This window comes from Orycteropus afer, unplaced genomic scaffold (assembly GCF_000298275.1).
Source record: "Orycteropus afer afer isolate SDZICR_OR568_19922 unplaced genomic scaffold, OryAfe1.0 scaffold00174, whole genome shotgun sequence".
Lineage (NCBI taxonomy): Eukaryota > Metazoa > Chordata > Mammalia > Tubulidentata > Orycteropodidae > Orycteropus > Orycteropus afer.
Genome location: NW_006921761.1, coordinates 6,268,341 through 6,278,415, shown reverse-complemented (window position 1 = coordinate 6,278,415; position 10,075 = coordinate 6,268,341). Strand labels below are relative to the sequence as shown.

The 10,075-nt window shown below is 56.3% G+C and overlaps 1 protein-coding gene across 1 annotated transcript in view; it reads left to right on the top strand.

Annotated features, from left to right (window-relative positions):
- EXD3 (exonuclease 3'-5' domain containing 3) overlaps nucleotides 1-10,075 on the top strand; it is an 84,875-nt gene that overhangs the window by 32,529 nt on the left and 42,271 nt on the right. Inside the window, exons 8-16 of the mRNA XM_007947077.1 lie at nucleotides 979-1,052; nucleotides 1,209-1,247; nucleotides 4,452-4,618; nucleotides 4,724-4,865; nucleotides 4,948-5,158; nucleotides 5,254-5,363; nucleotides 5,658-5,820; nucleotides 5,955-6,094; nucleotides 6,240-6,458. Of these exons, the coding sequence (XP_007945268.1) occupies nucleotides 979-1,052; nucleotides 1,209-1,247; nucleotides 4,452-4,618; nucleotides 4,724-4,865; nucleotides 4,948-5,158; nucleotides 5,254-5,363; nucleotides 5,658-5,820; nucleotides 5,955-6,094; nucleotides 6,240-6,458 (1,265 nt within the window). The remainder of the gene's footprint in view (nucleotides 1-978; nucleotides 1,053-1,208; nucleotides 1,248-4,451; nucleotides 4,619-4,723; nucleotides 4,866-4,947; nucleotides 5,159-5,253; nucleotides 5,364-5,657; nucleotides 5,821-5,954; nucleotides 6,095-6,239; nucleotides 6,459-10,075) is intronic.

Genomic DNA, 10,075 nt, shown 5'->3' with positions numbered 1-10,075 from the left:
CCCGCCAGGCGTGCGGGGGTCATGCTGGTCCCGCCAGCTGTGCGGGGGTCATGCTGGTCCCGCCAGGCGTGCGGGGGTCATGCTGGTCCCGCCAGGCGTGTGGGGGTCATGCTGGTCCCACCAGGGCGGGAAAGGCAGCCAGATGCCTGCTGGAGGAGGCCCGGGGCAGGTCTCAGTGGGCAGGTGGGCTCAGTGTGCTCAGCGTCTGACTGAGGGCTGCCTGGCCAGCAGGGACCACGGGGATCAGAGCAGCACAGACAGCGAGGCCACTTGTCCTGGCCCTTAAAGGAAATATGGAAATGAGGTCGTGGGAAGGGACATCAGCTCATGGCCACCGGGACAGCCTGGACAGCAAGGCCGGGTCCCCGTCAAGTGAGCACATTCCAGTGGGACGGCCAGGAAGCCGACTCTGGCCGACACCGCACAATGGCAGGAAGAGCGTGTGCGCACAGAGAAAAGGCGGGAAGGCTGGAGGGCAGGGGCTGGGAGGGAGCGTGCGCCCACCGAAGGGGCAGGCCGCGACATCCGGGCAGGGAGCTTTCAGCAATACGGGCAGTTCTATGAGAACTCAGGCAGGTGACCCCCCAGGGAGGTGAGACACCCCCCCACAGGGAAGTGAACCCCAGACAGGTAAGACCCTCAGACAGCTGAGACCCCCAGAGAGGTGACCCCCAGACAGCTGAAACCTCTAGAGGGGTGACCATCCAAGGAGGTGTGCTCATGGGCTGGGAGTTTGGGGTGCAGTGTGTGAGGGTGCACCTGGGCAAGGGGCTCCTTCAGAGGGCAGGAGGCGGGCTCTGGGGCCCTGCACAGGGGACGGTGTGATCTACCCTCTGGCTGTTACCTGAGAGGCCCTAGTCCCCTTCCTCCCTCCTCACCCTCTACCACCCCACTCCTGAGAAGCAGGAGAGGCTGGCGGCAGGGGCATCATGTGTACTGCTCGAGGTCCTTGGCACTGAGTCTCCCCCTCTCTTTCAGCCCTGTTCCCCAATGTCATCAACCAGCAATACCTGGGGACTCTGCAGTTCCTCTGCTACAAACGGTTTGTGGAGGTATGTGGGGGGCGGGGCCCAGGCTTGGCAGTACCTGTGCTGGGAGTGGCCCTGCAGGCCACCAGACCACAGGTGTGGTGAGGCCCTGAGCAGGAGAGGATGGGTCAGGGACACGGATGTTCTGCAGAAGAGGTCACCCCGTGTTCACTCTTGCAGGGAAGCCTGTCTCAGGAGAACTGGGCTGACCACGTGCAGGTGAGGCCATGGCTGGGCTGTCCACCAGACTCTTGTAGGGCCCTGCTTGATTTGCAACTCAGACCTGTGATGTCTGGGGGAGACCGTGTGCCCATGTACATGCCTGTGCACACTCACGTGTTTGTCTTGGGTTCTCTGGAGGAGCAAAACCCGTGAGGCACATGTAAATATGTGCATAGTGGTCACTTCATTACTTCAAGGAAATCGTTCGTGTGACCAGGGTAGGGGAATGGCCAGTCCCAAATCCACAGGTCAGGCAGCAGGTTGGAGACCTCTCCTGCTTGATGGGATTCTGGAGGCTGGCAAGTCCAAAATCTATAGGTCGGGCAGCAGGCCAGAGACTTCTGCAGGCCTGCATCCAGGAACTGGAGGTCAGGTGGCAAGAAGGATGTAGCATCGAAAGGGAGAACGAGAAAACTCAACCAGAAATAACTCCTTATGTTCTGAGGCCACAGCCCCAAGAAAGCTTCCCTTTCAGCTAATCGTTTGGTCACATCATGGAAAGTTACAACATTACATTGCATAACCATCAACATCCCATCAGCATCCCATCCCATCATCCCATCGTCCCACCAACATCAACTCCACATCACCATCCTATCCTGTCCTACCATCCCATCACCTACCTCTTCATCCCATCACCATCATACCATCTCAACACCTCATTACCATCCCAACTTCCCACTGTCCCACCAATATCACCATCCCCTCAACCCATCACCCCATCTCTTCATCCCTTCCCTATCACCCCATCACCATCACCTCTTCACCATCACATCACCTCAACACTTCATTACCATCCCACCATCCCATCCCATCATCCCAACAACACCATCACCCCAACCCTTCATCCTATTGCCATCATGTCATCTCAACATCTCATTACCATCCCACCATCCCAATGTCCCACCAACATCACCATCACCTCATCCCATCACCCCATCTCTTCATTCCTTCCCCATCACCTCATCACCATCACCTCTTCCCCATCACCTCATCTCAACACCTCATTACCATCCCACCATCCCATCCCATCATCCCAACAACACCATCACCCCATCTCTTCATCCTATTGCCATCACGTCATCTCAACACCTCATTACCATCCCACCATCCCATCATCCCACCAACATCACCTCACCCCATCCCATCAGCCCATCTCTTCATCCCACTACCCCGTCTCTTCATCCCCCCACCATCACCGCCTCACCCTCACCTCATCTCAGCATCTCTTCACCATCCCACCATCATCATCACATCATCTCACCTCATCAGCACCCTGTCACCACCTCATCACCATCCCAACAGCAGCCATTCCAGTACCTGGCCTAGCCCAGTTGACGTATATGGGGTGTGAGTGTGTGCTCGGCTGTGTATGAGTGTACACATGGTGTGTGTGCGTGTGCACATCTGTGTATGGTGTGAGCAGTAGTCTTCCACCACCCCTAAGCAGGCCACCAGCTTTGCTTTGCATGGGCCCCGGTGATGAAGGAGACATCCCTCCCCTGGTTGGGCAGGAACAGGCTGTGCTGCCTGGGCAGAAGTGCAAGCTTGGGAACCACTGGCCCTGCTCAGGACTTCGAGCAGTGACCAGTGCAGTGGTGGGCTCCTGGTTCTCCTGCCATGGGTCTGAGGCCCTGGCTGGGGCTGTCCTATGGTTGGGTCCCTGCTGTGTGCACCCTTCCTGCCCTGTTAGCTGCTTCCTCCTGCTCCATGGCCTAAGGCAGCGGCACCATCCAAGAGCCTCCGGAAATGGCAGGGTCAGCTGCTCAGAGGCCCTGAGGACCCATGGCGTCCTGGCCACTTTGTGGGAGGGAGGGTGTAAGGAATGGGCAGGGCCAGGGAGTCAGCGGGGAAGGAACACCCAGATTCCCAGCATCCTCTCCACCTTCCTCCCTGGAGCAGAACTCACCCAAAGTAGGGTTCCCCTACCTTGAACCAGCAGGGACCCTGAGGTGAGGCTGAGGTTCCAGGCACCCCTCAGCCATGGGGCAGCTCACTGAGTGCCCACCCCAGGCTGTGTGGGCCCCTGCCCTGTGCCAGGGAGCTGCCGCTCAGGGTGATGCACTCCAAAGCAGAGGCACTAAGGGGGCTGCACTGTGGGTGCCCTTCCCTGGGATGGCAGCCGGGATGAGAGCTGTCCCTTTAGGCCTGAGCTAGAGCAGAGGGTCGGCCACAGGGGCAGAGCTGTCCCCAGGCCCCAGGTCGCGGAGCCTGGCGGGACAAAGGTCCTCAGGACCCAGCGTGGCAGGACTCTGAGCTGTTTGGTGGAGCGGGTCAGTGTCTCCCTCTCAGGGAGAAGAGCAAAGACCTGGAGTCCCCTGCTACTGCCTCAGTGGCCTCCAGCCATCCCCGTCCCCAGAGGTGACAGGGACGTGAGTCACCAGAGAGGAACGTCACCCCCCACCCGGGAGGGCCCGGAAAGGCCGTCCCCCCTGGGTGCCAAGGCCGAGGCAGCCGGAAGGGCAGCGGACATCCTGAGGAATGCGGACGGGTTTCCACTTATTGTCGTCCACGTGGGAACCCGCGGCCGCAGAGGAGGCGGCAGCCGGAGCCACGGGGTGGGGCTGTAGGGGCTCCTGGGGGGAGGGCCCCCACCTTCTGTCCTCACAGCCTGCAGTGATGGCCTGACCTGTGACCTCAGGGACTTGAGACCTTGCATGGCCAGCCTGGATTTGCAGCGGTTGGGGGCCTGAGGAAGGCTGTTGGCCTTGCGTTGGGGTGCAGCAGGCTGGGACAGCAGGCAGCTGAGCCAGCTCCCCTTGTGTGTGCTTAGCTGGCAGAGGGCCTCCGGGGGCCTCTGTCCTGCTCAGTACCCTGCACCCAGGACAGATGCCAGCCAGAGCCCAGGGTGGGGCCGGGGTTCCATGGAGGCCAGCTGCGGAGAGGGCTCTGGAGGGCGCCGGGCAGAGGGGCGTGCTGGAAGAGTGGTGCAGTTACAGAGCCAGAGAGGCCACCTGCAGGTGCAGGTGCATGCAGCCCTCCAGCTTAGCTGAGCCGGCCTCTCATCTCCAGGCCTTCTGGGGAGTGGAGCCTCTCCTTCTCCCAAAGGGCTCAGAGTGGGTCTGGTGAGGTCAGGGCAGGCTTTGAGGTTGAGAACTGGCCTGGACCTGGACAATATCCCTCAGGGTGGACGTTGAGGTGTGTGCCCGTTGCTGCGTGGGCATCCATGGCCAGCCACGCTGACCAGCCCTGTCTCCTCAGGGCCTGGTGGGGCAGAATGAGTGGCTGCAGGACCAGCTGCTCCAGCTGCTGACCTCGCATGGTGACGCGGCCATGGCTGCCCGGTGTGTCCGGGACCTCTCACTGCCTGAGGGGCGGCTGCCGGCTTCCGTGGCCGCAGAGCTGACCACGCTTCGGCTCCAGGAGAGGTCAGTACTTTGGGCCGGGCTGGGTCTGCCTACGGCAACCTTGACTCTGGGAGACGACTACCCGATTGACCAGAGTGGTGGGGGCCTTAGTTCTGCCCCTCTTAGGATGGCCCTGGCTGGTGGCAGGCCAGAGGAGCCCAGCAGCCGGGACGGGAGCAGTTACTACCGGCTGCCTGTCACCAGGGAGCACATCCACTTCTTGGCCACGTGCGAGGACCTGACCCGGCACAGGCCCCAGCTCCTGCAGGTGGGCCCGGGCCGGGTGGGTGGGGTGGGCCCAGGCCTGGGTATTCCCCTCTCCCCTCACACTGCCCCCTCTGTGTGCACAGCCTGGTGGGGTGGTCGGTGTGGACCTGGAGTGGAGGCCTTTGTTCCAGGCAGCTGCCCGGCCCTGCGCCTCCCTAGTGCAGCTGGCGGTGGAGGGCTGCGTGCTGTTGCTGGACGTGCCTGGACTCGCTCAGCCGCCAGGGGGACAGGGCGCACAGGCCTTGTCTCAGTTCCTGGGCCAGCTCCTCTCGGACCCCTCCATCACCAAACTGGGTGAGCTTGTGCTATCGGCCAGCAGAGGATGCTGAGTGTGCCTTGGGGCCGGGCGAGGAGGAAGGCCACACCCTCATCCTACTGTGGCCCCACAGGTTACGGGATGTCAGGAGACCTGCGGAGTCTGGGCACCTCCTGCCCCACCCTTGCCAATGTTGGGCAGCAGATTCGGGGAGCCCTGGACCTGCAGTGGGTGCACAGGCAGGTAGGTGGGAGCAGGGTGGCAGCAGGAGTGAGTAGGGGGTACAGAGGGGCAGCATGGAGGCCAGAGAGTAGAAGTGGGGCCATTGGCGCAGGGTTTGGGTGAGGGGCATGGTGTTGTGCCTAGGTTTGGGGGTCAGGGTACGTGAGAGGGATGGGGCGTGGAGGAGCCAATCATGGGGTCAGGGGCGGGATGTGGGTGAGGGCACAGGACCCAGGTGGGCAGCCAGGACCCAGGTGAACCCACCAGTCTGGCCCCTTCTGGGCCGGAGGCGGATGCTGGGTGCTGTCTCGGCAGATGCGCGAGGGAGCCACCCCGAGTCCAGGTGTGGACACAGCAGAGGCCCCTCGGGGCCTGAGTCTGCTGGTGCAGCAGGTGCTGGGCAAGCCTCTAGACAAGGCCCAGCAGCTCTCCAACTGGGACCTGCGGCCCCTGCGCGAGGAGCAGCTGGTCTATGCAGGTACGTGAGGGGAGGCGGCCGGAGCGCTCCCCGGGTGGGGCGGCCCCTCCCTGGAACACACACACACACACACACCCCGTCCTGTGCCCCTGCCGTGTGCATTCCAAAGAGGCTGAGGCCGACCTCTGCCTCAGCCACAGACGCCTACTGCCTGCTGGACGTGTACAAGGTGCTGTGTGGAGACCCTGCCCGCTTTCACCTGTCTGAGAACCTGGCCAAGAGCCTGGGGGCCAGGTGCAGCATGAGATCAGGGGCCCAGGGGCCACGCCAGCAGGTGGGTGCAGGCCTCTGGGGGGGGGGAAACTTAAGGGGTTGGGAATGGGTGAGAGTGGGGGCGGGAGCACACCATGGGCTGCCCATCAGCACTTCCAAAACCGTGGCTGTCCAGAGGCCCCGGGCCCTTGCTCCTGACTGACCAGCCTGGTTGCCAGGAGGAGGCCAGGAGGCTGATAAGTGAGGGGTGGGCTGTGTTGCAGGCTTCTGCGTTGGCGACGGAGGAGTTGGCCCCTGAGGTCTCGGCTAGGAACTTCCGTGTGGTGTGTGACAACATGCTGCAGGGGCTGGCACGGAGCTTGCGTTGCCTGGGAGTGGACGTGCGTGTGCTGGGCGCCGGCGAGGACCACCGCAGAGCGGCTGAGGTGAGCCTGGGGCTGGGGTCCCAGCCTGTGGATGGACAGTAACCCATCCCCAGGGACGAATGGGGCTTCGGGAGGAGCTGTGCTGAGGGCCAGGGAAACAGTGCTGCAGGCTGGAACTGAAGGCAGGAAGGGCCGGGGAGAAGGCCATACCAGGTTAGCCCCTGCAGCAGCCAGGGCAGATACCGACAGCTGGGCGGCTCAAGACAGCAGCAGCCTGCTGCCTCGCAGCTCTGTGCCAGAGTCCAGAGCCAGGCTCGGGCTCGTGTCGGGGGCACAGGGCTACTGCTGGAGGCCCTGGCCCTCGTCTGTCCCAGCGACCAGGGGCCAGGCAGCCTGTGGCTCGCCACCCCACGTCATTCTGACCTGTTGGCAGAGCTGCTACTCCTGTTGAGCCTCCTGTCTCCTCCTGATGACCCTTGGGCATATTCTGGGCCACCCCAGCCATCCAGGCAGGGGGGCCCTTCGTTGGCTGGGCCACCCCAGCCGTCCAGGGGTCCTTCACTGGTATCACCTGGTATTTTATTGCCTTTGATGGCTTGTTTGTGCTCTGAGATGAGAGGTTTGGGTTTCATTGGTCACATTTTCTGCCATTTCTCCAAAGAGCCTTGGGTCCCTTGATCTGGGTGCTCATAGCCCCTGGGTGGTTTCTTGCTTTCAGGCCTTTGCAGTGGGAAAAGGTACAAAAGTTGCTTTTTAAAAAAATGACATGCATCATAAATTAATATTAAACTTGATTCAGATCCAAGGTTTCTTACGTAACCCTTTCGGTCTTCATCAGTCACCCCTTTCTTGCAGCCAAAGACCCTGTTACTCACCACACAGAAATACCCACCTGTTGTATGCCCCAATTCAGACGAGAAAGCTTCGGAATGACAGGGTCCACACTGGCACCAGCGACAGGGTTATCGCAGAGTCCTCTGGGGTTTTGTTGGGGTTGGGTTTTTTTTTTTTTTTCTTTTTTTTTCCTTTGATCTCCAGTGGTGGTGGTGGTGGTGGTGGTAGGTGCTGTTGAGTTGGTTCCAACTCATAGTGACCCCGTGTGCAACAGAACGAACTCTGCCTGTTCCAGCACTAGCCTCACAGCCATTGCTGGGTCTGAGCTCACAGTTACAGCTACTGTGTCATTCCATCTCGCTGAAGGTCTTCCTCTTTTTTTTTTTTTTTTTTAAACCAAGAATAATGTACTTTTCCAAGGACCAGCCCCTCCTGATAGGAACTCTGGTGGCATAGTGCCTAAAGCATGTGACTGCTAACCAGAAGGCTGGCAGTTCAAACCCACCAGCCACTCCTCAGAAGGAAGGTTGGGCAATCTACTTCCATGGAGATACCGCCTCAGAAACCCAAGGAGGGGTCGATGTGAGTTGGGTCTCACTCGACGGCAGTGAGTTTGAGTTGAGTCCCTCCTGATTACGTGACGAAAGTATGAGAGACGAAGTGTCACCATTCTTGTTTCTAAGGAGCATTCTGGCTGTATTTCTTCCAAGACAGATTTGTTTGTTCTCAGGGCATCCACAGTACACTCCATATTCTTTGTCGACACCGTGATTCAGCTGCATTAATTCTTCTTCACACTTCCCTATTCATTTTCCAGCTCTTATATTCCTATGAAGGAGCTCTGGTAGCATAGTGGCTAAGGCACTTGACTGCTAACCAGAAGGCTGGCGGTTCAAACCCACCAGCCACTCCTCGGAAGGAAGGTTGAGCAATCTACTTCCATACTGATACCGCCTCAGAAACCCAAAGAAGGGTCGCTATGAGTTGGGTCCAACTCGACGGCACATAACAACAACAACAACGTATTCCTATGAGATGATTGAAAATACCATGGCTTGGGTTAGGCACACACTAATCTTCAAAGTGACATCTTTGATCTTTAACACTTTAGAGAAGCTTTTGGCAGCAGATTTGTCCAGTGTAATACATTGTTTAATTTCTTGTCTCCTGCCACCATGGGCGTTGATTGTGGATCCGATAAAATGAAATCCCTGACAACTTCAATCTTTTCTCCATTTATCGTGATGCTGCTTATTGGTCCAGTTGTGAGGATGTTCATTTTCTTTATGTGGAGGTGTAATCCACACTGAAGGCTGTAGTCTCTGATTTTCATCAGTAAATGCTTCAAGTCTTCTTCACTTTCAGCAAGCAATGTTTGTCATCTGCATATCGCAGGTAAAACGAGTCTTCCTCTAATTCTGATGCCATATTCATCTTCATATAGTCTAGTTTCTTGGATTATTTGCTCAGCATACAGATTGAATAAGTATAGTGAAAGAACATAGCCCTGACACACACTCTTCCTGATTTTAAGCCATGCGGTATCCCCTTGTTCTGTTCGAAGGACTGCCTCTTGGACCATGTACAGGTTCCACATGAACACAGTGAAGAGTTCTGGAATTCTGATTCAATACAGTGTTACCCATAGTTTGACACGACCCACACAGTTAGATGCCTTTGCACAGTCAGTGATGCACAGGTGAATATGTTCCCAGTGGTCTCTGCTCCCAGCCAAGAGCCATCTGATATCAGCAGTGATATCCTTCAGTCAGAGCCCTCTTCAGAATCCAGCTTGCATTTCTGGAAGTTCCCTGTCAATAAACTGCCACAACCATTTGCACATTATCTCCAGCAGATTTTCATATGTGTGTGATATTAATGATATTGTTCAATAATTTATACATTCTGTGGGATCACCTTTCTTTAGAAATGCGGTCTCTTCCAATTGGTTGGCCAGGTAGCTGTCTTCCAGATTTCTTGGCGTAAATGAGTTGCAGTGTTCTAGTGTTGCATCCATTTGTTGAACCATCTCAATGGATATTCTGTCAGTTCCTGGAACCTTGTTTTTGGCCAGTGCCTTCAGTGCACTTGGACTTATTCCTTCAGTACCATTGGTTCTTGATCATGTTACCTCCTGAAATGGTTGAACATCACCCACTTTCTTTGGTGCAGTGACTCTGTGAATCCTTCCATCTTTTCTTAAAGATCAATATCTTGCCCATAGAATCCTTCAGTATTGCAACTTGAGACTGGAATTTTTTCTTCAGTTATTTCAGCTTGAGAAATGCTGAGCCGGTTCTTCCCTTTTGGTTTTCTAACTCCAAGTTTTTGTACATTTCATTATAACACTGGTATTGGCCATTTTGAATCACATAATCTGTTATGCTGGGAATGACTGATTGAAGAAGAATGGCATTGCATTCATCATCAAAAAGAACATTTCATCAGTATGTCAAGTCCTTGAAAATTGGAAATAGAAATACCATTTGATCCAGCAATCCTGTTACTTGGTATGTATCATAAAGAATGAGAGGCAGGACACGAACAGACATATGCACACACATGTTCATCACAGCACTATTCACAATAGCAAACAGATGGAAACAACCTAAGTGCCCATCAACTAACGAATGGATAAACAAACTGCTGTATGTACACACAATGGAACACTGTGCAACCCTAAAGAATAATGTAGAATCTGCAAAACAGCACATAACATGGATTAACTTGGAGGACATTATGCTGGGTGAAATAAGTCAATCACAGAAGGACAAATATTGTATTAGCCCATTATTGTAAAAAGTCAAGGAAAGGTTTATATGTGGAAGGAAACTTTCTTTGTT